Source organism: Rhinoraja longicauda, chromosome 38, assembly GCF_053455715.1.
Source record: "Rhinoraja longicauda isolate Sanriku21f chromosome 38, sRhiLon1.1, whole genome shotgun sequence".
Taxonomy (NCBI): Eukaryota; Metazoa; Chordata; class Chondrichthyes; order Rajiformes; family Arhynchobatidae; genus Rhinoraja; species Rhinoraja longicauda.
In genome coordinates this window covers 14,541,727-14,568,779 of record NC_135990.1, presented here as the reverse complement: position 1 = coordinate 14,568,779, position 27,053 = coordinate 14,541,727, and the positions used below count along the sequence as shown (strand labels likewise).

General features: G+C 43.5%; 1 protein-coding gene across 1 annotated transcript in view; it reads left to right on the top strand.

The window, feature by feature from the left end:
• Positions 1 to 27,053, top strand: part of ireb2 (iron-responsive element binding protein 2) — a 73,707-nt gene that overhangs the window by 32,376 nt on the left and 14,278 nt on the right. Inside the window, exons 3-17 of the mRNA XM_078430017.1 lie at positions 242 to 407; positions 3,736 to 3,873; positions 5,455 to 5,676; positions 7,466 to 7,535; positions 8,670 to 8,853; positions 11,218 to 11,357; positions 11,453 to 11,624; positions 11,724 to 11,824; positions 12,943 to 13,059; positions 14,343 to 14,502; positions 17,508 to 17,643; positions 20,698 to 20,782; positions 23,421 to 23,577; positions 23,673 to 23,797; positions 24,511 to 24,615. Of these exons, the coding sequence (XP_078286143.1) occupies positions 242 to 407; positions 3,736 to 3,873; positions 5,455 to 5,676; positions 7,466 to 7,535; positions 8,670 to 8,853; positions 11,218 to 11,357; positions 11,453 to 11,624; positions 11,724 to 11,824; positions 12,943 to 13,059; positions 14,343 to 14,502; positions 17,508 to 17,643; positions 20,698 to 20,782; positions 23,421 to 23,577; positions 23,673 to 23,797; positions 24,511 to 24,615 (2,078 nt within the window). The remainder of the gene's footprint in view (positions 1 to 241; positions 408 to 3,735; positions 3,874 to 5,454; positions 5,677 to 7,465; positions 7,536 to 8,669; positions 8,854 to 11,217; positions 11,358 to 11,452; positions 11,625 to 11,723; positions 11,825 to 12,942; positions 13,060 to 14,342; positions 14,503 to 17,507; positions 17,644 to 20,697; positions 20,783 to 23,420; positions 23,578 to 23,672; positions 23,798 to 24,510; positions 24,616 to 27,053) is intronic.

Below are 27,053 nucleotides of genomic sequence, written 5' to 3'. Positions count from 1 at the left end.
AGGAGTCAAAGGAGAAGTTGTTGAGGGTAAGAACCAGCTCTGCTAGGCGGAGGAGAGTGTTGGTAGATGGGGATTGGCTGGTTCTACGGTCGAGGAAGAACCCATGTATTTATATTTGAGATGCATTAAAAAAAAACATTAAATAGCATTTTGTGGCATATGTAAGTACAAAATGTTAGGTAAATATATTTCATTGTTTTTACAGTAGTTTATTATTTGATTTGACCTTTGTATCTAAAAGTGGGACTGCCATACTCCATCCGTGTAATATTTGAGGCTGCTATTCGAAATTGTGATGGACATAATGTGAAAAAAGAAGATGCTTTAACTATTCTTGATTGGAAAAATCAACAAGCCCAAACAGATGTTCCCTTCTGGCCAGCCCGTGTCCTTCTGCAAGATTTCACGTGAGTCTAGCTTAGATTGAAAACTGAGTTTGTTTAAATATTGATTTACTAAAATTGGCTCCATTTGAAAAGTTGGGTGGTGAAAATTATTCTGTCAGCACAATCATACAAAGTATATGAGTGTAAAACAATAGACCACACTGAGCCAGTGCACAAGAGTCGCCTGCTTCAGGTGCTATATTGTCCCCTTCAAATCAGAATTTAAAAAAAAGTTAAGTGTGTTTGACTTGGCCTCATAGGCTCGTTGCCCTGGAGGCGGCACTGGGTCGGAGTTACAGAGGGTCGGACTGGCCAGACGATTTGTCAATGTCCCCTACTGATGCTCCACCACTACATGCCAGGTCCAATCTGCAAACTCGGCTACCTGGAGTAGCAGCTGATCTAATGGATCTTCAGGACCTCCAGCAGCCCACTTCGACGCTTCTTCGACATCACCCTATGAGCACGCCATTCTTCACCTTTGGCTATCGCCCTACCTCTGTGAATTGTCCAGAGATAGTTGAAGAGCAGATTATTCAGAAGGTGTTGCGTATATTATCACTGAATCCACCGAGTCAATTGATGTGCTGTCCCTCCAATGTCTGTGTTCTCTCCCAGACCAATGTCCCGGCATTGAATCCCAAATTACAGATGGGGAGAATAAAAAATAATAATTTTCTCCTCCCATCAGGTTTTTGAACCAACCTAGAGAACCCTAATTCTACCCCAAGCCATGGAAGGATTGTGGTTCATTGGACATGAAGGAGGAATCTGCATCTGCATCAGCCTCTCGGAACCCACAACATAGTCATCTTTGATTTTGAGGGACTGCTAGAAAAGTTCAGAAGATCATCAGTGATAGGAGTAGAATTAGGCCATTCGGCCCATCAAGTATATGCCATTCAATCATGGCTGATCTATCTCTCTCTCCTAACCCCATTCTCCTGCCTTCTCCCCATAACCTCTTAACACCAGTACTAATCAAGAATCTATCTATCTCTGTCTTAAATATATCCACTGACTTTGCCTCCAAAGCCATCTGTGGCAAAGTGTTCCATAGATTCACCACCCTCTGACTGAAGACATTTCTCCTCATCTCCTTCCTAAAAGAACGTCCTTTAATTCTGAGGTTATGACCTCTAGTCCTAGACTCTCCCACTAGTGGAAACCTCCTCTCCACATCCACTCTATCCAAGCCTTTCACTATTCTGTACATTTCAATGAGGTCCCCCCTCTTTCTTCTATGCTCCAACGAATATAGGCCCAGTGCCATCAAACGCTCATCATATGTTAGAAAAGGAAAGAATATATATCACGGTTGCCTTTTAAACACCATTATCCTTATTTAAATCAGACTGCCCTCACCAATGTGTTATGTGGTAATTTTACTATACTGTCATTAGTGACACTCTTGCCATGCTAAACCCTGCAGCAGAGATGTTCCACTGCTCCAATCGGTCAGTCATATGCACGAGTACCATGAGGTATAGACACAATGAAAGTCTTGCTTGCAGCAGTATTGCAGACACATATGCTCAAAGAACACACAAGATTATAAATTTTACATAAACTATCCAAGACATTGGAAAGAAAAAGACCATACAAAGATAATAAGACATTATTGCAAAAAAAACAGTCGGAAAACAACTTCTTATTAGTGCAAGAGGTGCTGAGGTTAGATTAGGATTTTGTAGTTTGGTTCAAGAAAGTTGATATGTAGGAAAGTGACTGTTCCTGAACCTGGTGATGTGAGACTTCTATACCTCCACCCGACAGTTCCAATTTGTCAATTTACTTTTTTAATATTCCAGATGATATTAAATCAAAATATTTTTAATGATGAAATATTATTTTTAAAGTGGCAGATTAGATGAATGCATGATTTGTTGCAATGACATTTCTTCTTTGTGATTTATTCATAAAATACTGGAGTAACTCAGCAGGTCAGGCAGCATCTCGGGAGAGAAGGAATGGGCGACGTTTCGGGTCGAGACCTTTCTTTGTGAAGTCAATGTTTATTGTTGACTCTCTGGGTGCAAGGTCACAGGAAACTGATTGTATTGTGTTAGAAAAAATATTTTAGCATTTTGATGTGCCAGCCATTCACAGCAATTGCTTCCTCCTCCTGAGAATGTCTGTAAATGTCTAAACCAGATTGGAATGCACTCTTTGTCTTTCCTTCTTTGAGGAGGACAGTACTTTTATTGAAAGCTTGCAGTTAAGTTTAAAAAGTTAGAGATGCTTAATTGTGATTTAAATTCACTGGTGTAGTGTGCTTTATTAATGGAAATTAAATGTCCTATATCCGAACCTGTTATAAAACCTATCTGTTTATTTGTTTCTGTCCTGTTTGTTTCTTGCTTCCTCCAGCTTTTCTATGTAGCTTATTTTCACATTGTATTTTAGTTAAAATTCCTGACGATAAAGCAAAATTTAAAAAAGCAAGATTTCAGTCAATTGAGTCAAGTGTTCCCATTGTCCACAATGAACAATAGTAAGAGATATTGCTTAAATGAATGTTGGTCAAGTGTAGTGAAATGAATAGTGAGGAAGGAATATAGGTGGATTTGGAGGAATGGGCAAGAGTCCAGGTTGGGCACAGGGAAGAGCGGGGGGGAAATAACTTTTTTTAAGATTAATAAATAAAAAGGGGAAAATGTTGTTTGCAGGTTAGTTAACTTAAATTGTAAAATTCAACGCTTCAAAGTGCTAGAACTGAATTCTCCAATTTTAGGTAAACCCCCTCCCCTCATTTCTTTCCTCCCCTGCCTGGGCCCCCCTACGTTTCTCGGCGGCCCTCCTCGCCCTTGGTCACGCGGGTCCCCTATGCTCACTATCAATGTGCATTTTGATGCAACTGACCTTCATTTGTACACTGTACAGAACACAGAAGAGAAAAATGTGCTTCCAGACATTTCTGAACTATAATCACTCGTATTATAAGAAATGTCACTATCAATTTGCACACAGTTCATAGAAACGTAGAAAGTAGGTGTGGGAGTAGGCCATTCAGCCCTTCGAGCCAGCACCACCATTCAATATGATCATGGCTGATCATCCAGAATCAGTCTCCTATTCCTGCTTTTTCCCCATATCCCTTGATTCCGTTAGCCCTAAGAGCTTTATCTAACTCTCTCTTGAATACATTCAGCTCAGTTTAATTTATTGTCACGTGTACTGATGTACAATGAAAAGCTTCCACAAGTGGTAAAGCAACAATGAATAGGTATTTGCTTGTAGCTCATTGAGTGGTGAATATTGGTCAAGACATCACATGAAATAGATGATTTGTTCCTTAAAAGAGCAGGAGGTGTTTGTTGATTCAGGTTGTTGCTCTGGTTTGTTTCAGGGGCATTCCTGCAGTGGTGGACTTTGCTGCCATGAGAGAAGCAGTGAAGAAGCTTGGCGGAGACCCTACCAACGTCGGCCCTGTCTGTCCAACTGACCTGATTGTTGACCATTCACTACAGATTGACTACAGCAAAAGGCAAGCAAACTAATAATGAGCACGACTCATTGCCATGCCAGCAATTTTACATTGCTATACCAGTTATTTTACCAGTGTGCAGACATTCCCAGACTTGCATAAGAGTCATGTTCCATGAACCCTTATGTAAGTCGGATTAAACGCAAATTGGAATCGGCATCCCCATCCCCTGCCCGAAATAAGTCGCGGAGAGTAGTAACTGTTCTCAGTCTGGCTGTGTCCGAGACACTTTCTGCAGCGCGCGGCCTTCTTGTTAAGTGCCGCTGCCATGGCTGGCTTGTTTCCGATGTAAACTTGAGTGATTGTACGGTGTTGTGGAAATTGCAAACTCCCTTGATTTCACTAGGGACTGAGTACAGAATTATTTACGCAAGTGCGAGTTTACATAAGTCACCTATTGCGTAAGTCGGGGAGTGCCTGTGTATATATTTTGTACAGCGCAAACCAAAACAGAAATGAATTGTGAAGGTAAATGTGTGAGGGAGACTAATATTAAAATAGTGGCTATATTAAAACAACGTGCACAATTAATTTTGGTTAATGTAGATTCAGTCACAAGATGAGTGTTTACCTAACGCAGTGAGTTATTTGAACAGCTCTGCTTTAAACAGTGGTAGCAGCAGTAAACTTTTTAAGAGAATTGGTTGGCTTCTTAACAAGAAGCAATTATCTGGAAGCATCAGCGTTGGAATGGAACTAATTACAAACCATTGTGGGCATGATGTCCTTATGGTCACCTATGCTGTCTGATTCAGTTCTGCAGCTGTGCAGCTTTTCATACTGACAATGTTGGACAATAAATTGAACCAAGGAAAGTTTCTGGATCAAAGCACAAAGTGCTGGAGGAACTCAGCAAGTCAGGCAGCATCTATGGAGGGAAAGGACAAGCAACATTTTGGACAGGGACCCTTCTTCAGATTTCGGACATCAGTCTGAGGAAAGGTCCAGCTCAGCATCGCCAGTCTCTTCCCTCCACAAACGCTGCCTGACCTGCTGAGTTCCTCCAGCACTTTGTTTTGCGCAGGATTCCAGCATCTGCAGTTCCTTGTGTCTCAAAGCCTTTTGGATCATCCCATCCCAGACCTTCACCCACTCTTCCTTACTCCGTTTGTAGTGAAGAGATTAACTGATGCTCTGCATGGACAGCAATGTTTCAACAATGTACTGACATGGGTTTTTTTGTTCAGAAAATAGAATGCACAATTCTTGGTTAATTCACAATATCATCCAACACCTTCCAGTTGGCCTTCTTTGTACTGGCTCCCTTGAATAAACAGTCTAATCAATACCTGTTCTTTCCCCATGACCCTACAAATGTATCTGTCACCAATACAGCTGTGTTGGTATAGGCAGCATCAACACAAGAGTTGGGAAACCTCTGTGTTGCAGTCTGTTAATCTAATCCAGCAATATGTACATTTATAAGCTTTGTAAATTAAATTATGGAGCTAAATTTAAAAGAATTCTGCTCTCCCTGTTTAATTTGGATTATCAAAAAGAAAACGTTGCTCATTATTAGTGTGGTTATACGTTATACTATTTTATCATAATGGATAATTGTATGTGGCTTTCTTTCCACAGTGCCATACAAAATGCCCCGAACCCTGGCGGAGGTGATGGTTCTGGGACGGCAGCTAAAACCTCCAACGCCAAGCTGCAGTCAAAGATGTCACCGTGTCGAAGCTTCCGCGGCTGCTTCAGTTCATGCCACAGGGAGGCAGGGTCCATGTCCCTGGGATCTCGCGGCGCAGAAATAGAGAGCACTCCCTTGCTCTGCCCTTTCCACCTGCAACCTGTGGCTGAGTACGGCGTTTCCTTCTGTTTCAGTTTTTTCAACATTGTTGGAAGTTAGTCGGGGCGGCACAGTGCCGCAGCTGGTAGACCTGCTGCCTCGTGACGCCAGAGAACCCTGCTTCGATCCTGACCTTGTGTGCTGTCCGTGTGGAGCTTGCACGTCTCCCATGACCACGTGGGTTTCCTCCGAGTGCTCTAACCACCTCCTACATCCCAAAGACATGCGTGTTTGTAGGTTAATTGGCCTCTGTAAACCTTGCTCCAAAGTGTAGGGAGTGGATGAGGTAGTGGGAAATTATAGAACTAGTGCAACACATGGTCGGTGTGGACTCAGTGGGCCGTAGGATTTATTCCATGCTGTGTCCCTAAAATAAACGAAACTAATACTGGCTTTGAAGCCTACATTATTGTTTAATAGCGTTTCAGTACCTCCTTTGCCTTGTTTGAAAGAAAGTAAGTGGGAGGGATGGTTTGTGCCCATCTCTTGATGCCTGTCGTACCCACAAAATACAAAATTGATGATGAAATACTGGCCTTGGGCTCTAGAGGGCGAGAAAACAAGGCGTGGGAAATTGTTCTGTGTGCACCGCTTAGACCACATCTGGTGTACTTTGTGCTGATCTAGATACTACATAAAGGAATAATGTGTTTGCCTTGGAGGAGACCAGCAGACATTTACTAGAATGATCAAAACACTGTGCTGGAGGACCTCTGGGTCAGGCAGCATGTGGGAGGGAATGGACGGACGACATTCCCTTCCTCAGATTCTCTTTACTAGAATGATACCAAGTTTGAGATTAAATCATGGCTAATTTTATTCAGTTTTGGATTGTATTCCCTACAATTTAGGAAATGAAAGGGCAATATGGTTTGAGGTATTTAGACTTTGGACTTTAGAGATACAGCAAGGGAACATAGAAATGTAGAAAATAGGTGCAGGAGTAGGCCATTCGGCCCTTCGAGCCAACACCGCCATTCAATATGATCATGGCTGATCATCCAAAATCAGTACCCCGTTCCTGCTTTCTTCCCATATCCCTGGATTCCGTTAACCCTAAGAGCTATATCTAACTCAGCCCATCAAGTCCACGCCGACCAGCAATCACCCCGTATACTAACACTATCCTACACACTAGGGACAATTTACAATTTTACTGAAGCCAATTAACCTGCAAACCTGTACATCTTTGGAGTGTGGGAGGAAACTAGAGTGCCCGGAGAAATCCACGCGGTCACAGGCAGAACATACAAACTCCGTTCAGACAGCACCCATACTCAGGATTGAACCCGGCCTCTGGTGCTCTAAGGCAGCAGCTCTTCCGCTGCACCACAGTGCCGCCCCGTCGTAACGGAGTAAAATAATATGGTGGGGGAAGAAAAACCATTCGCTTTAGTTGGGAATCCAAAACTGTGAGGCTTGGCTTGAGAAATATTTAGAACCATCAGTTTTAGATGTGGAACTAGAAGTGATAGAGTGCAGCACACTGGTCCATAATCAGCTGTGGAAGCTAGGTTGGTTACCAGGTCTGATACATTTCAGTTGATTAGAGGTTTTAGGAAACATGGGGCAAAGATGGGTGTATGATGTGAGATTACAGATCAGTAACAATCTCTCTGAATATAGGAGCAATCACAGGATAAACTCTCCTGTTCCCACATTCCAACCTGCGACCAAATGCAAATAAATGTATTTAGTTTGTGTCCAGTTAATATTTGTTCCATATCATTATTGCAGTTTATTTAACTACCATTTTAATTACAATATATTTTGTGAATTGCTATTATTTGTTTTCTTTAGACCAGAAGCATTATTAAAGGGCCAAGAAATGGAATTCAACAGAAATAAAGAACGGCTACAGTTTCTTAAGGTGAGCCTCTATATTGAACATCTTGCAGCTTTTGTGCATCGTTTCAATTATAAATTCCTTTGTGCGTAAGTCTGCCCCACTATAGCAGCAGACCAACCGCCCCCCATATCGACCCCTGAGTAAAGTACGTCAGTGTTATGTGGTAACACTCCTGAGCCCCCAGTGCTCAGTGTCATCCAGTGACAGACCTGCACCCAACAACAGGTGCTGGGTTGTGGAGTACGGGGTTAGTGACAAGGGAGCCACAAACGCATCCTCATGGGGACGAACACAACTCGAGAACCACAGGTTCCTGCCTCCACACTTAGTGACTGTTCTGTAAGAGTTGCCTCAGTGTGGGGAGTGGATGTGAAAGTGAGATGACATAGAACTAGTGTGAATGGTAGTGTGAACGGGTGATGATCGATGTGGACTCAGTGCGCCAAAGGGCCCGTTTCCATGCTGCATCTCTAAAGCATCTCTAAACTGCAAACATTCACCGTGTTGCACTAACATCCGCTCAGCTCTTGGATCACAGCAACATTGGGTGTGGAACATCAAGTTAAGAAGTTTTAGAATATTTTCAGAACTGAGGTATGAACAGTGAAAAAGCAAAAAGCCTAGAGGGCCATTCTTTGGAAAGTGAACCAAAATGTCTCGCACATGACCAGACGTCATCACATAAAGTAATACATTAAAAAATCCTTATAAGAGATTAATCTTATTCATTGCTATTTTCCTACCTACAAAACTATAATGCATGTCTGCTAAAGATATGAACGTTCTAGCTGTATAAAATTCAGAGTTTGTAAGATGAAACTGAGTTATGAAAAAAATGCTTCTGTGTGAGGTAACGCAGTCATATTTCACCTCTGACTCTAAACAAACATTGTCAGCATAACATATAAAAATTTCACTTGATAAACTTCGACATATATAAGTCATATATACAATATACCTGTAATGCTTTCAGAATTAGAAGAGATGTATGCCATATTTTTGGTCACACAGGTGACTAAGAATGGTACTAGAGCATTCAGATGAATGACAGAAATGGCAAGAAAGTTGTTATGTTAAACGAAGGGATGGTTTCTATAGTTTTAATTTTAAACGTCTTTTTTTTTTCCCCCTTTCCCATGGTCTTTTTTGATTCAGTGGGCTTCCCAAGTCTTTCCAAATGTTACTGTGGTACCGCCGGGGAGTGGGATAGTCCACCAGGTCAACCTTGAATACCTGTCCCGCATGGTATTTGACCTCGGAGGGGTTTGCTATCCGGACAGTGTGGTGGGAACTGACTCCCACACAACAATGGTGAATGGCCTGGGGATCCTTGGATGGGGTGAGTAGTGAGTGGACTTCACTCATCCTTTGCACCTCGATTGCTTTTAATCACTTAAATCATGAAGCTAAAAGCAAACATTCATCTGAAGTGATAACGAGAATAAAAAACTGAACATGTTAGTAATTTACAGTGTTTTGATAACATTTATTTGAAACTCAATGTGCATTCTGCTTTAATGGGTGATTCCCCTAATTAATCGTTCTGATCTCTACCTGTTGTACAGTTCTTTTTTAACCTTGTTTTCAGAACTTTTTTATTGTAACACTCATGATCTTGCATGAAACATGGTTTGTAAGGAGCAGAACCAGCCCAATACAGTAGTAGAATCCCGTAAAATGGCACAAAGTGCTGGAGTATCTCTGTGGGTCAGGCAGCATCTCTGGAGAACGTGGATAGGTGACCCTTCTTTAGACTCCCATCTTTGGATGCTAACGTTATTTTACTTCTTCTTTCATCAGCCTTAATTGGTCACTAGTTTAAAATGAGTCTTAGAAAAATTCAGAAGAAAGTGTATTTTTAAAATACTACTTCCTCTTTACCTAACTTGCTTGATGTATAGGTTGTAGATTTGGAGATTAGCCTGCATTCGAACATATCGTTCAACGAAGGGTAAGACCCTTCAGCCCATAATGTCTGTGCTGAACATAATGCCAGGTTAAACTAATCACCCTGCCTGTATGTGATCCCTCAATTCCCTGCATTATGGAACAAATCTGAATGAATTTTTCAAGTATTCGTTGTCTAAGATGGGAGCAGTCACCAATAATTGTTTGATTCCAATGTTCGTTCTAAGAGATTTAAAGGAAAGGGCGTGTGTGCGTGTGTGTGGTGTACGCGGCACGGTAGCGCAGCGGTAGAGTTGCTGCTTTACAGCGAATGCAGCGCCGTCGACTCAGGTTCGATCCTGACTACGGGTGCTGCAATGTAAGGAGTTTGTACGTTCTCCCCGTGACCTGCGTGGGTTTTCTCCGAGATCTTCGGTTTCCTCCCACACTCCAAAGACGTACAGGTATGTAGGTTAATTGGCTGGGTAAATGTAAAAATTGTCCCTAGTGGGTGTAGGATAGTGTTAATGTGCGGGGATCACTGGGCGGCACGGACTTGGTGGGCCGAAAAGGCCTGTTTCCGGCTGTATATATATGATATGATATGATATGATATCTTACGGCTCATGCAATGTGATATTTAATGATTGGGAGAAAAATGGACTCCTTACATTAGGTGGCATGTTGGATAGATTTGACTCGACTGTATCTACTGAAGATGCATACAGGCAGATGCAGGCAAAGTGCTCTATATAAGGGAGACACAAGGAACTGCAGATAGTGTTTTACAAAAGAAGACACAACGAGCTGGACTAACTCATTGGGTCTTGCAGCACTCCTGGGGAGCATGAATAGGTGACGTTTCAGGTCGGCACCCTTCTTCAGACTTAAGATTTTCTTGAACTACCATAAATACCATAAAAGAGAGTGGCACGGTGGCACAGCGGTGGAGTTGTCGCCTCACAGCGCCAGAGACCCAGGTTCAATCCTGACTGGGGGTGCTGTCTGAGGTTTCTACGTTTTCCCTGTGACCTGCGTAGGTTTTCTCCGGGTGACAATAGACAATGGGTGCAGGAGGAGGCCATTCGGTCCTTCGAGCCAGCACCGCCATTCAATGTGATCATGGCTGATCATTCTCAATCAGTACCCCGTTCCTGCCTTCTCCCCATACCCCCTGACTCCGCTATCCTTAAGAGCTCTATCTAGCTCTCTCTTGAATGCATCCAGAGAATTGGCCTCCACTGCCTTCTGAGGCAGAGAATTCCACAGATTCACAACTCTCTGACTGAAAACGGTTTTCCTCATCTCCGTTCTAAATGGCCTACCCCTTATTCTTAAACTGTGGCCCCGGTTCTGGACTCCCCCAACATTGGGAACATGTTTCCTGCCTCTAATGTGTCCAACCCCTTAATAATCTTATATGTTTCGATAAGATCCCCTCTCATCCTTCTAAATTCCAGTGTATACAAGCCTAGTCGCTCCAGTCTTTCAACATATGACAGTCCCGCCATTCCGGGAATTAACCTAGTAAACCTACGCTGCACGCCCTCAATAGCAAGAATATCCTTCCTCAAATTTGGAGACCAAAACTGCTCCGGTTTCCTCCCACACTTCGAAGATGTACAGGTTTGTGGGCTAATTGGCTTGGTGAATTTGTTAATTGTCCCCAGGATAGTGTTAATGCGCGGGGATCGCTGGTCGGCATGGACTCGTTGGGCCGAATGGCCTGTTTCCGCGCTGTATCTCTAAGCTGAACTAAACTACTCGCATTGTCCTACTCGTGGTTGCTTGAGGAACGTATTGATTTGTTTTCCAGGGGTTGGCGGGATAGAAAGTGAGGCGGTTATGTTGGGTCAACCGGTCACACTGACCTTGCCCGAGGTCGTCGGCTGTAAGCTGGTGGGGACCACAAACTCTTTGGCTACATCGATTGATGTTGTTTTAAGTATAACCAAGGTAGGGTGAAACTTTGAAAACAATCTCTGGTAACTTTTGCCAGCTTACAAACCAGGAGAGTAGTGGATTCATTTTCTCCAATTTGTTTCCTGCAGCAACTTCGCCAGGTTGGAGTTTCGGGCAAGTTTGTGGAGTTTTTTGGCCCAGGGGTGTCCCAGTTGTCTGTGGCGGACAGAACGACAATCGCAAACATGTCTCCTGAATATGGTGCTACCGTGAGCTTCTTCCCAGTCGATGATGTCACCTTAAGGCACTTAAAACAAACAGGTCTGGAAAAGCTGGAGAACTGGTGGAATTATTCAGAGCACATAACTTTTATTTCTTTTTCCTTTAACAATTTATTTAAACAATTTTTTCATTTAACAGGTTATGCTGAGAAGAAGCTTGAATCTGTGGAAAAGTATTTAAAAGCTGTGAAACTTTTTAGAGACTATCAGAATCCTTCAGATGACCCAGAGTATTCAGAGGTGATTGATTTTGACTCATTGAGCAAGACTATGCAATGTAAAGGGTTTAATATAAAAGAGAGAAGGGAATAGAATGCTGCTGCAAATATATTTTGATCTACTATATACTAGGTTATTGTGATATTGGAGGCCATTCAGCCAATTGGGATCATACTGGCTCCCAATACTGCCACAATCATCCCGCACCCTCCCCACCCATTTCTGCAACGTTATGTCTCACTAATGCCTCTTGTTCTTTTACCTGCAATGTGTAATTGAAATATAGACACACAGTGCTGGAGTAACGCATCGGGTCAGGCAGCAACCTTGAAGAAAAGGAATGGTGACGTTTTGGGTCGGGAGCTTTCGTCAGTCTGAAGAAGTGTCCTGGCCCAAAATGTCACCTGTCGTTTATTTTTTCAGAGATGCTGCCTAAGCTGCTGTGTTACTCCAGCACTTTGTGTCTATCTGTTTGGTATAAGCCAGCATCTGCAGTTCCTTGTTTCTACTAAAGTGTAATTGAGACTGGGTGCCCCAGGACTACTTGCTGCTGAGGCATTGCTCCTTCATTCACAAATATCATGGATTTGTTTCAACAAAAGTCCTACTGCCCCAGCCTATCACCAGCTTTCTTGATTGCTATCATCTTTGTCAATTTAAGGTTTGCAACTACATACTCGTTTCCCCCGCACCCCCAAACACCTGGGGAAAAAAAAAATCTGTTCCCCCCCCCCCTCTCTCGGCGTTCAATCAAGCATCCTTCCTTTTGGTGAGGAGACAAACTTGGTATAGTCTCAGTAAACCCCTTTGTAATAAAGTTCAACTTGGATTTTACGTACCTATTTGTTTAATTCTTTGCACTACATTACACATTACAAGATTTTTAAAAATTATGTCTCAATGACAATAATAAAACAAAATCAAAAACCAAAACAAGAAGCTATTCTTTAACCCCAATGGACCAAATAACCCTAAAGTAAGAAACAACTTGAGAAACAACTTCTTCTTCGCCTGAAGATATTGCTGTAGTCTAGAAGGGTGTAAAGTGCTGATTTGCCTACACATTTATTTTACTCTTGCTTGCTTAATTTATTCTAAGGTTGTGCAGTGTCTGCTAACATCCTGTGACTGTTCCTCAGGTTATAGAACTAAATCTGTCAGCTATTGCCCCGTACGTGAGCGGTCCAAAACGACCACAAGACAGAGTTGTGGTCACCAATATGAAGAAAGATTTCCAGAACAGCTTGAGTGGAAAGGTATGTCCTGTTGGAATTATTTTAAACTCTGCGTATATTGATAAACGGTCGTTGAGGTTGGTAGCACAAAGATGTCGTAGCTCTGAACTCAATCCAAATTCTCCTGTGACTGAAATGTTTTTCCTCTAAATAAGTTCATAATTTCTAGGAATGCAATTAGGCCATTTGGCCCATCAAGTCTACTCTGCGATTCAATCATGGCTGATCTATCTTTCCCTCTCAACCCCATCCTCCTGCCTTCTCACCATAACCCCTGACACCCTTAGAATCATGAATATATCAATCTCCTCCTTAAAAATGATTATTTATTGAGTAATTGCTACTTTTGTGGTTATGAGATTGTCACTCTGACATTGACAGCAGTACCTGGTGAGTTCGGGGATTCACAGCCCAGGTAGTTTTTTGTTTTTTAGCTTTACATATCAATTGAATGATGGACTTTCTAATCTGGATGCTAATCGCACCGGGACAGTGCTGGAGACTCGTACTGTGAATGCTCTTCCTCGGCAATTTATCACATTTGTAGTAAAAGCAACTGAATCCCATTGACTTGGACAGTTCCAGCTCCATCATCAGTGTATGCAGGGTTCCCTGTTCTCCATTCTGGCTGCTCTGGAGTGCTATCCCTTGCCTCGGGTCAGGCATGGTATCTGGTAACAACGGGATTTTGCTCAGCATTGTCCCGTTCCTCCTCCCCTCCCCACTTTTGGCTGGTATTGAAACCAACTAATTGTTAGTTTGGCCCCTGACTGTTGAGCCACACAGCCAGTTGTGGATCGGCAAGCTTTGGGGGTGGCTGATTCAATGATACTTCATTGGCACAAGTACCTAGGTACCGTGAAACGCTTTGTTCTGCATTCAACTCGGTAAAATCTTACAGCAGACCTCACCTAGGCAGTACACAAGTGCCACCACCTGTCTGGCGCCGACAATGTTGTAGAAGGTTCACTGAACAGTCCTATCTTCTGCTCACAGTGGCGAACCAGGCAAGCCACCACATGTGGCAGCAAGTGGCTCCCTGCTGGGTCCCCCTTCATTCTCGGACTGAACCAGCAGTGGTTGGAGAATAAACATTTTGCAACAAAATCATTAAGAAGGGTCTCGACCCGAAACGTCACCTGTTCTTTTTCTCCAGAGATTCTGCCTGACCAGCTAGGTTATTCCAGCTTTTTGTGTCTATCATCCGTGAAGTTTGCTTGGGGCGACTATATTGGAACTTGGTCCAGCCCCTTTTACCCCTGGTTGGCTTCCTAACTGCATTCTAAATTTTGTTTTATTTGCAGGTTGGCTTTAAAGGCTTTCAGGTTCTTCCAGAAAAGCAGAAAGAGGTCGTTGCCATTGAGTTTGAGGGAAAAGATTACAACCTAGCCCACGGTTCTGTCGTCATTGCTGCTGTAATAAGCTGTACCAATAATTGTAACCCATCCGTCATGCTCGCAGCAGGTAAAGTGTTTACGGTTAGACCAGTTCAGCATAAAATTATTATTTTTCATTTCGAATATCACTGTCTTATGGATTCAGTGCCATAATCATGCAGCAGAGAAACAGCACCTTTGTCCAAACAGATCCAAACCGTTTTGGTCTCCTAATCTGAGGAAATACATTCTTGCCATAGAGGGAGTACAGAGAAGGTTCACCAGATTGATTCCTGGGATGGCAGGACTTTCATATGAAGAAAGACTGGATAGACTCGGCTTGTACTCGCTGGAATTTAGAAGATTGAAGGGGGATCTGATAGAAACTTACAAAATTCTTAAGGGGTTGGACAGGCTAGATGCAGGAAGATTGTTCCCGATGTTGGGGAAGTCCAGAACAAGGGGTCACAGTTTAAGGATAAGGGAGAAGTCTTTTAGGACCGAGATGAGAACGTTTTTTTTCACACAGAGAGTGGTGAATCTGTGGAATTCTCTGCCACAGAAGGTAGCTGAGGCCAGTTCATTGGCTATATTTAAGAGGGAGTTAGATGTGACCCTTGTGGCTAAAGGGATCAGGGGGTATGGAGAGAAGGCAGGTACGGGATACTGAGTTGGATGATCAGCCATGATCATATTGAATGGCGGTGCAGGCTCGAAGGGCCGAATGGCCTACTCCTGCACCTATTTTCTATGTTTCTATGTCAACCAAGATGCTCCATCTCCATTTGTCTGCGTTTGGCCTATATCCCTCTAAACCTTTCCTGTCCGTGTACCTTTCCAAATGGCTTTTAAATGCTGTTATAGCACCTGCCTCAACTACTTCCTCTGGCAGCTTGTTCCATGTACCCATTTACCTTGAGCACCTCAGTCTGAGCTTGGGTCACCTGATGGTAAGATGCCACATAAAATGTGTTGGACTAATTGCCCTCCATCCATTGGGAAAAGCAACAGCCTGGAACTTGCAGGTCTAACAGGGATGTTTTTCTGAAGTTGGCAGAGAAAGTTTAGCTCGGGCAGAGAAGAGAAAAATTGGGAAATGGGCAAAATCACGACCGTGGCAGATGTTTCTGAGGTCTGGTCAGGTAGACCAATTGGTTTTGTACCCACTCCACCCCCGACTCCATCCCTCACATAGATACAAATTCCAGAGTGAGTTTAGTTTATTGTCACGTGTACCGAGGTACAGTGAAAAGCATTTGTTGTGTGCTAACCAGTCCGATAAAATACAATTTCTGTGGGCCCTGAGCATTATAGTCTTGAGAACTCAAATCAACAGACTTGACATCCTGGAGGCATAACTACTTGCATTTCCAGTCTATGGGAAGTTTTCCTGTAATTTTAATTACTGGCTAGCAACTGAATGGAACCATTCTTGACTTATTTCCACCAGCTGAGGGATTGCTGATCAGAGGACCACAGATTTAGTGGCTGGTGAAAGGATCAGAGGTGATGTGAGAATCTCATTAATGCAGCAAGTGGTTAGTACTTGGAACGTGCCACCTATTTGTGTTCTGTTCAAGGACTCAATAGGAACCTTTAAAATTGTGTGTACACAAAAATTACAGAAAGGAAATTACAAAGGAATGGAACTCATTGAATTGCACTTCAAAATAAAAGAGGTGCAGTTTAGCTGGCTGCAAGGCTCTTCTATTCTGTGACTGCACAATTCAAGGTGCCAAGAGTCATTCAGCACAACCCATCCATGCTGACCAAGCTGCCTGGCTGTGCTAGTCCCAGCTGACTATGCCCGGTCCATGTCCCTTCAACCCATTCCTGACCATGTGCCTGTCTAAGTGTCTTTGAAATGTTGTAATTGTACCTGCTTTTACCTCTTCCTCTGTCAGATCGTTCCATATACTCTGGCCACTCCCTCTCCTCCCCTCTCCCATCAGGCAAAAGGTATATGTGTGAAAACACACACCTCCAGATTCAGGGACAGTTTCTTCCCAGCTGTTATCAGGCAACTGAATCATCCTGCCACAACCGAAGAGCAGTGCTGAACTACTATCTACCTCATTGGTGATCCTCGGACTATCCTTAATCGGACTTTGCTGGCTTCACCTTGCACTGAACATTATTCCCTTATCATGTATCAATACACTAATGGCTCGATTGTAATCATATATTATCTTTCTGCTGATTTGAAAGCAAGCAACAAGAGCTTTTTACTTTACCTTGGTACACGTGACAATATACTAAACTAAACTGACCAGCCAGCCTCTGTGTGGAAAAGACTGCCTGTGGTCCCTTTTAAAGCTTTCCCCTCCAGCCTTAAACCTGTGCCCTCTAGTTTTAGACTTCCCTTTCCGAGGAAAATCAACTGTGATTATTCATTTCATCTTCTCCCTTGTGATTTTGTAAACATCTGATTTTGTAAGGTTACTCCAGGAAGTAAGGCACCACCTTATCCAGGCTCAAACCTTCTAATCCAGTCAAATGGTTATAAATCTTTTTTGCGCCTTTTCCAGTTTAATGACATCCTTCGTAAAGTAGGACAACCAGAACTGTACACAGCACTGTGAATGTGGCCGTACCGATGTTGAGTACAGCTTGTACTGTGAAGTCCCCACTCAATAACCCTTTATTAACCAAAAATAATGTTTTCAATTATTTACAATAATATATACAGTACGAAATAGATCAAAAGAAAACCCACAACCATAATACAAGTCAAACAAATATTCTTCAATACCAAGTATAGTATTATACAACTATATCACCATCCTTATTAAGGATGCATCCCACCCCCTGCAGTGCCCAACGGTCCTGGAAATCCCCCAGGCCACCCGTGGGCAGCGCGTAGTTCCTCTCTAGTATCTCCCGGGTGTGGACATAACCCCGACTCAATAACCCTGACCGACAAAGACAGGCAAGGACACCACTCTGTCCACTTGTGTCTAGCCCAATTGACTGAATTCTGAGCTTGTGAAGAGAGTTCTAGCTTCCCTGTTATACGTCTTTGGAGGTTTGCTCATGCATTAATTTGCCTGTTTTTATAAAGGGTTCTAACGAATGTTTGAATATTTCCTCCAGGTTTGCTGGCTAAAAAGGCCATTGAAGCGGGCCTATCTGTAAAACCGTACATTAAAACCAGCTTGTCGCCTGGCAGTGGGATGGTGACCTATTACATGAATGCCAGCGGTGTGCTGCCTTATCTCCACAGCCTTGGGTAGGTGCTCTCGTGTCACTGGTCTACTCACTAATAACCTTAAGGTGGCTCCAGTATAATTGCTAAGGTAGAGTGAACTGCTTCTGTTAATTTGTAGATGGACACAAAAAGCTGGAGTAACTCAGCGGGACAGGCAGCATCTCGAGAGAAGGAATGGGAGACGTTTCAGAGATGTGCTTCTTTGTGCCCTGCTGGTTACTCCAGGCGCCTCTTTCAGTTAAACCACTCACTAGTTTGCAGGGAGTGAGACCTGACACCACCTTCGATAACGATGCAAATAGAGGATGTTTCTAGCTTGCGTGTGATGAGTTGGCTTAAGGTGTCACCGCTTATGAGTTACTATATAACTTGCAAACTTCAAGTAGGCTTCAACTTGTTAACTTCTGTTATTCTCACTGGGGATGTTAGATTTACAGTGTGGCGCCACATGAGTGTTTGACAACTCCCCGATCGAACCCTCGGCACGGAGATTACGAGGGTTCTGGTTTTGGTGATAAGAGGACAAGGTCACAAGGAGTGTGTGAGGAGTGAGACTGCTTTGGGTGTGTGCTGTTCGTTTGCTGTGCAAATAAAACCTTCCTACAAGGCGTCTAGTCTAATTCTGAGCTGTAACGTACAGAGCCCCGCCACAACATTATATTAATACACAAGATAAAGGTACATGTCCTTCTATTAAGATGCTGAAGCACGCAGGTCCAATCAACAAGTGTAAGCCTCCCTCTGACCTGGTAAATGAAATGTAGAACAGAACAGTACAGCACAGAAACAGGCCCTTCGGCCCACAATGTTTGTGCTGAACATAGACAATAGACAATAGGTGCAGGAGTAGACCATTCGGCCCTTCGAGCCAGCACCGCCATTCAATGTGATCATGGCTGATCATTCTCAATCAGTACCCCGTTCCTGCTTTCTCCCCATACCCCCTGACTCCGCTATCCTTAAGAGCTCTATCTAGCTCTCTCTTGAATGTATTCAGAGAATTGGCCTCCACTGCCCTCTGAGGCAGAGAATTCCACAGGTTCACAACTCTCTGACTAAAAAAGTTTTTCCGCATCTCTGTTCTCTATGGCCTACCCCATATTCTTAAATTGTGGCCTCTGGTTCGGGACTCCCCCAACATTGGGAACATGTTTCCTGCCTCTAACATGTCCAACCCCTTAATAATCTTATACGTTTCGATAAGATCCCCTCTCATCCTTCTAAATTCCAGTGTATACAAACCTAGTCGCTCCAGTCTTTCAACATATGACAGTCCCGCCATTCCGGGAATTAACCTAGTAAACCTACGCTGTACGCCCTCAATAGCAAGAATATCCTTCCTCAAATTTGGAGACCAAAACTGCACACAGTACTCCAGGTGCGGTCTCACTAGGGCCCTGTACAACTGCAGAAGGACCTCTTTGCTCCTATACTCAACTCCTCTTGTTGTGAAGGCCAACATTCCATTGGCTTTCTTCACTGCCTGCTGTACCTGCATGCTTCCTTTCAGTGACTGATGCACTAAGACACCCAGATCACGTTGTACGTCCCCTTTTCCTAACTTGACACCATTCAAATAATAATCTGCCTTCCTATTCTTACCACCAAAGTGGATAACCTCACACTTATCTACATTAAACTGCATCTGCCATGCATCCGCCCACTCACACAACCTGTCCAAGTCACCCTGCAACCTCATAGCATCTTCCTCACAGTTCACACTGCCACCTAGCTTTGTATCATCGGCAAGTTAAACAGATCTCATCATGTTCATGATCTATATCCTTGCACTTGCATGTGCCTATATAAAGGCCTCTTAAACACTACTATCATCACCCCTGGCAATGTGTTCCAGGCCCCCACTATTTTGTGTAGCAAAAAAACCTGCCTCGGGTAACTCCATTAAACTCCCCCCCCCCCCCCCCCCCCCATACCATTAGCTATGCCCTCTAGTGTTGGACATATCCACCCTAGAAAAAGGTTCTAACTGTCTACCCTATCTATACCCCTCATAATTTTATATACTTCAATCAAGTCTCAACTTCTGACATTCCGGAGAAACAATCCAGGTCTATGCAACCTCTCCCTGTAGCTGAAACCCTCCAAACCAGGCTGGATTCTGGTAAACCTCCTCTAGCACCCTCTCCAAACCCTCCACATTTTTCCTGTAATGGGGAGACCAGGACTGCACGCAATATTCCAAATGCAACCGAACCAAAGTCCTATATGATAGAATATTTATCCCAGGAGGGAAATTGGTCTGCCAATAGTCATAAAACACAACAACAACAACAGCATGAAATTAAAATGACGAGTGGGAAGTTCAGGATTGGGGATGTGCAAAGATTGGGGGGGGTGAAAGGGGAGTGAGTAAGTCTACCCCACAACAGAAGGGGAAGGAGTTATACAGTTTGACAGTCACAGGGGAAAAAGGATCTCCTGTGGTGTTCTGCCACTGCATCTTATACAGCGGCAATGATCTGAATTTAAGTACTGATCAGCCATGACCCGACACTGGTAAAAGCAACGTACAAACTCAGCAGGTCAGGCCACGACTGTGGGAAGAGAAACAGTCAGAGTTACAAGACAACAATCCTTTGTTAACCTCCTCAACCTGAAATATTAACTCTCTTCCCACAGATGCAGCCTGACATGCTGAGTATTTCCAGCATTTTATGTTTATTCTTAGTTTTTCCAGCATCTATAGTTTGTCCTTTTTTTCATTGGTAAATGTAATATAGCTAAAGGAAAAAATTGTACTTATTCTTTGGGCAGCGCCTTACAGTGCCAGAGTTGCTGCCTCACAGCGCCAGAGACCCGGGTTCAATCCTGACTATGGGTGCTGTCTGTATGGAGTTTGTACGTTCTCCCCGTAACCTGTGTGGGTTTTCTCTGGGTGCTCCAGTTTCTTCCCGCACTTAGATGTACAGGTTTGTAGGTTAATTGGCTTGGTAACATTGTAAATTGTCCCGAGTGTGTAGTATAGTGTTAGTGTGCATGGACTCGGTGGGCTGAGGGCCTGTTTCCACGCTGTATCTCTAAACTAAACTAAAGTTATCTATCTTTTTGAAACAGGTTTGAAGTCATTGGCTATGGCTGTGCCACCTGCGTGGGGAACACGGCCCCTTTGCCGGAGTCTGTTATCACTGGCATCAAAACGGTAAATCCAGATGTCTGTGTGTAACTCTAATGCTGTTACTCTATGACAGTCGATGAATGAACAGTGAGCTCATAATATGAACCTATTTCCAGTGTTGGTGGAGTGTGCAATATTATTGTAGAATGTATTCTTTGGGGAAGTGCAAACATTCACTAAGTGAATTTTGGAATAAAAAATGTTGTGATGAGAGTAAATGTTCTTTGACTGGAGGATCTTGAGCAGCACAGCTGGTAAAGCTGCTGCCTTACAGCACCAGACTCCAGGTTTGGGTGCCACTGTATCTGTGTGGAGTTTGTGACCGAGTGGGATTCCTCCAAGGGCTCTGGTTTCCTCCCACATCCTAAAGATGTGCAGGTTTATTGGCCACTGTAAAATTGCCCTTAGTGTGCAGGGAGTGGATGGGAAAGTGGGAGAACATAGAACTAGTGTGAGCAGGTGATCGACGGTCACTGTGAACTTGTTGGACCTGTTTCCATGCTATATCTCCAAACTAAATTAAACTCTGGCATATGTGTGTGCTGTGTGAATCCTGTCATAATCCCTCTTTAATCCTCTCAAGTCAAGTCAAGTTTATTTGTCACATGCACTTACACGATGTGCAGTGAAATGAAAGTGTCAATGCCTGCAGATTGTGCATTTTTTTTTTACAATTACAGTATATAAATTTAAATTAATACAGAAAAGAAAAATTAATCCCTGGAGTTATAATAGTTAACAGTCCTGATGGCCTGTGGGAAGAAACTCCGTCTCACCCTCTCCGTTTTCACAGCGTGACAGCGGAGGCGTTTGCCTGACCGTAGCAGCTTGAACAGTCCGTTGCTGGGGTGGTAGGGGTCCCTCATAATCTTGCTTGCTCTCGATCTGCACCTCCTGATGTATAGGTCCTGCAGGGGGGCGAGTGTAGTTCCCATGGTGCGCTCAGCCGAACGCACTACTCTCTGCAGGGCCTTCCTGTCCTGGGCAGAGCTGTTCCCAAACCAGACTGTAATGTTGATGAAGTGGTAATCCTCAGTAGCCTCTTAACACACCAGCACGTGTTGGGAATATGGGGGGGAAATAGGAGCTGTGGAAGCCTCGTGATTACATAGAGAATGTGAAAACTTTACACAGACTGCACCTGAGGTCATGAAGCATAGTTAACTGCCTGGTCTCTTGTGCCACCCATTTAGGACTGGTACAAGATATATTTATATACAGAGGATTGATAATCTTCAGTTTCTCAATCTCGAATGGTTTTGCTTGCTTGTTATTGAGCATGATTTATGCACATTGCTATTGTTCTCTAAGTTGTGGTTCCAGAGTAACACAGCTTGGAAACAGGCCCTTCGGCCCACCTTGGTCATGCCGACAAAGATGCCCCATCTAAGCTTGTCCCATTTGCCAGCATTTAACCCGAAGTCTTCTAATCCTTCACTGTCTTTTAAATATTATTATTGTAGCTCCCTCGCCCATTTTGTCTGGCATCTCTTTCCATATAACCACCACCCACTGTGTTGGAAAAAGTTGCCCCTCGTGTTCCTATTAAAATTTTCCCCTCTAGCCTTAATCATCATCATCATCATCATCATATATATACAGCCGGAAACAGGCCTTTTCGGCCCTCCAAGTCCGTGCCGCCCAGTGATCCCCATACATTAACACTATCCTACACCCACTAGGGACAATTTTTACATTTACCCAGCCAATTAACCTACATACCTAGGCCCTCGAGTTCTTGATTCCCCTTACACTCTGGGGAATAAAGGTCCTGTCTGCCCAGCCTCTCCCTATGGCTCAGGTCCTCGAGTTCTGGCAACATCCTTGATGTAAATCTTTTTGACATTCTTTTCTAATGGCAGCTTCCTGACAGCAGGGTGACCTGAATAGTGCGGCCTTGTATAGCCTAACGTCCCAACTTCAATACACAACATATAAGATTATTAAGGGGTTGGACACGTTAGAAGCAGGAAACATGTTCCCAATGTTGGGGAAGTCCAGAACCAGGGGCCACAGTTTAAGAATAAGGGGTAGGCCATTTAGAACGGAGATGAGGAAAAACGTTTTCAGTCAGAGAGTTGTAAATTTGTGGAATTCACTGCCTTAGAAGGCAGTGGAGGCCAATTCTCTGAATGCATTCAAGAGAGAGCTAGATAGAGCTCTTAAGGATAGCGGAGTCTGGGGGTATGGGGAGAAGGCAGGAACGGGGTACTGATTGAGAATGATCAGCCATGATCACATTGAATGGTGGTGCTGGCTCGAAGGGCCGAATGGCCTACTCCTGCACCTATTGTCTATTGTCTAATACCCTTACCGATAAACGCGAGTGTACCAAAATCCGTCATCACCACTCTTGTCTACCCATGACGCCATCTTCAGGGAATGTAATTACACTCCTAGGTCCTTCTGCTCAACAATACTCCCTAGGCTCCTACTGTTCACTCTGACAGTCCTACCCTGGTTTGACTTCCCAAAACACAATATCCGGCACCCATCTGAATTAAATGCCATATCTCCTGAGATGGTGTTGGATCTGTTACAGATGTTAACTTAACTGTGTAGTAGCGTTTAAATGTGATTCCATTTTGTGGTAATCCTCTGGTTTACTAAAAATTATATGTGATCAACTAGCTGACTTGCTCTCTTTCCCTCTTTGGGACAGGGTGACTTGGTTGCATGTGGAATTTTATCTGGAAATAAAAACTTTGAAGGGCGCCTCTGTGACTGCATTCGTGCCAACTACCTGGCCTCTCCTCCGCTAGTAGTGGCTTACGCCATTGCTGGCACAGTTAACATAGACTTTGAAACTGAGTCTCTAGGTAAGCATGTGGTCTGTCAGTGACCTTTGACGCTTTTAAAGCTTCATTTTGATTAAGGTAAAAAAATGAATGTAATTTTTACCACTATTTATAAGGTGTAAACTCCAACGGGAAAGAAATTTACCTGCAAGACATTTGGCCGAGCAGAGAGGAGATCCAGAAGGTGGAGGAGCAACAAGTGATCCCATCCATGTTCAGAGAACTGAGAGAAAAATTAGAGGTTAGTCATTCTTCTAGAGGGAAAAACAGAGCAAAACTAAGATGCACTAATTCTCTTAATAGGTATTTATTCACAAAATGCTGGAGTAATTCAGCAGGTCAGGCAGCATCTCAGGAGAGAAGGAATGGGTGACGTTTCGGGTGAAGGGTCTCGACCTGAAACGTCACCCATTCCTTCTCTCCTGAGATGCTGCCTGACCTGCTGAGTTACTCCAGCATTTTGTGAATAAATACCTTCGATTTGTACCAGCATCTGCAGTTATTTTCTTACACTATAATTCTCTTAATATGTAGGAAGGAACTGCAAACGCTGGTTTAAACCATAGATACACACAAGAAGCTGGAGTAATTCAGTCTTGTAGTCTGAAGAAGGGTCTCAATCTGAAACATCACCCATTCCTTCTTTCCAGAGATGCTGCCTGTCCCGTTAAGTTACTCCAGCATTTTGTGTTATTCGGTCTAGCATCTGCAGTTCCTTTCTACACATAACACGCAGACTTAATTCCTCTCTTCTATTGTTAGATTAGGAGAAATGCAAAATATTTAGTTGAATACTAAGTGCTGAAAGGACTCAGCAGGTCAGGTGGCATGGAGGGAATGGGAAGATGATGTTTTGGGTCAGCACACCTCTTCAGAACTTTTTAGTTCCATAGTTTTTAAAGGAATTTGTTAATGTCAATTGTATTCAGCTGAAATATTTTCTTTCCACCCTAGAAAGGAAATAATCGCTGGAATGCCTTGGAAGCTCCAGAGTCACTTCTCTATCCATGGGATTCAAAGTCAACCTACATCAGATGTCCTTCATTTTTTGATAAACTTGTAAGTAATATTTTAATAAACGGATTGCGGTTTCTATATTTGCCACTGTGTTCGTGTTGATCTTATCACTTGGTGACACAGCTGGTAGAGCTGATGCCTCACAGCACCAGAGACCATGTTTCGATCCTGGCGGCGTTTGCATGTTCTCCCTGTAACTGCATGGGTTTCTTCCCACACCCCAAAGACGTGCAGGTTTGTAGGTTAATTGGCCTCTGTAAATTGGCCCTTGTGTATAACAAGTAGATGAGACAATAGGATAACAGAACATTTGATGAGCGTTTGATGGCACTGGGCCTGTACTCGCTTAAGTTTAGAAGAATGAGGGGGGGACCACATTGAAACTTACCGAATAGTGAAAGGCTTGGACAGAGTGGATGTGGAGAGGATGTTTCTACGAAGTGCGAGAGTCTAAGACCAGAGGTCATAGCCACAATTAAAGAATTAGAGAACATTCCTTTCGGAAGGAGATGAGGAGGAATTTCTTTAGTCAGAGGGTGGTGAGTCTGTGGAATTATTTGCCACAGAAGGCTGTGGAGGCCCAGGCAATAGATATTTTTATGGCAGAGATAGATAGATTCTTGATTAGTACGGGTGTCAGGGATTATGGGGAGAAGGCAGATGAATGGGGTTAGGAGGGAGAGATACATCAGCCATGATTTAGTTGATGGACTGAATGACCTAATTCTGTCCCTATCATAGTCATAGATTGATACAGTGTGAAAACAGGCCCTTCGGCCCAACTTGCCCACACCACCAACTAGTCCCACTTGCCTGCGCTTGGTCCATATTCCTCCAAACCTGTCCTATCCATGTACCTGTCTAACTGTTTCTTAAACAATGGGATAGTCCCAGCCTCAACTACCTTCTCTGGCAGCTTATTCCATACACCCACCACCCTTTGTGTGAAAAAGTTACCCCTCGGATTCCTATTAAATCTTTTCCCCTTCACCTTGAACCTATGTCCTCTGGTCCTCGATTCCCCTACTCTGGGCAAAAGACTTTGCATCTACCCGATCTATTCCTTTCATGATTTTGTACACCTCTTTAAGATCTCCCCTCGTCCCCCTGCACTCCATGGAATAGAGACCCAGCCTACTCAACCTCTCCCTATAGCTCACACCCTCTAGTCCTGGCAACATCCTTGTAAATCTTTTCTGAACCCTTTCAAGCTTGACAATATCTTTTCTATAACATGGAGCCCAGAACTGAACACAATATTCTAAATGCGGTCTCACTGACGTCTTATACAACTGCAACATGACCTCCCAACTTCTATACTCAATACTCTGACTGATGAAGGGCAAAGTGCCAAAAGCCTTTTTGACCACCTGATCTACCTGCGACTCGACCTTCAAGGAACCATGCACCTGTACTCCTAAATCCCTCTGCTCTACAGCACTACACAGAGGCCTACCATTTAATGTGTAGGTCCTGCCCTTGTTTGACGTCCCAAAATGCAACACCTCACACTTTTCTGTATTAAATTCCATCCACCATTTGCAACAAAATACTAAACATGACTACTTTCATTGACATGACATTGCTACAAACATTATGGTGCCCTGAAATGGGAGGACTATGTATAAACACTGCTGTAATTCCCACATGGTGAAATCAATATGTATAAAAATACTCTTTAAAAAAAATCTGACAATGTGCACTTTAACCATGTGATTTTTTTCTATTACAAATCTCAAATTGTGGAGCACAGAGGCAAATGAATAAATGATGGGTCTTTGTCCGAAACATTATGGAGGGCACTGTACATATCCTGAGCTTTCTTCAGTACACTTTTAAAAACATCCCACTTGGCCGATGTTCCTTTCCCCTCAAATAACTTGCTCCAGTCAACTTGAGCGAGACCTTCTCTCACACCCTCAAAGTTGGCCTTACCCCAGTTGAGCAGTTTAACGCGTGGACCCTCTCTGTCCCTATCCATAACTATCTTAAACCTAATCGAACTGTGGTCACTGATCCCAAAAGGCTCCTCCACACACCCTTCATTAACTTGCCCTTCCCAATTTCCCAATATTAGATCCAGCGTTGCCCTCTCATGTGTGGGGGCCTCCACATACCGACCGCTTAACAAAACTCTCCTGAACACTTTTGAGGAATTGCACCCCATCTAAACCCTTCACGCTATGATTTATCCAGTCTATTTTGGGAAAGTTTAAAATCTCCAACAACAACAAATTTATTTGACCTGCAGCTGTCTGCAATCTCCCGGCACATTTGCTCTTCTAATTCCCTTGATATTTGGGGGTCTGTAGTACACTCCTAACAAGGTGACCATCCCTTTCTTGTTCCCCAGCTCCACCCATATAGCCTCACAAGACAAACCATTCATAATGTCACCTCTGTCCACAGCCATGACATCCTCCTTAACCAACGATGCAACTTCCCCCTCCTATTTTTTTCTTTTCACCCTTTCTATCCTG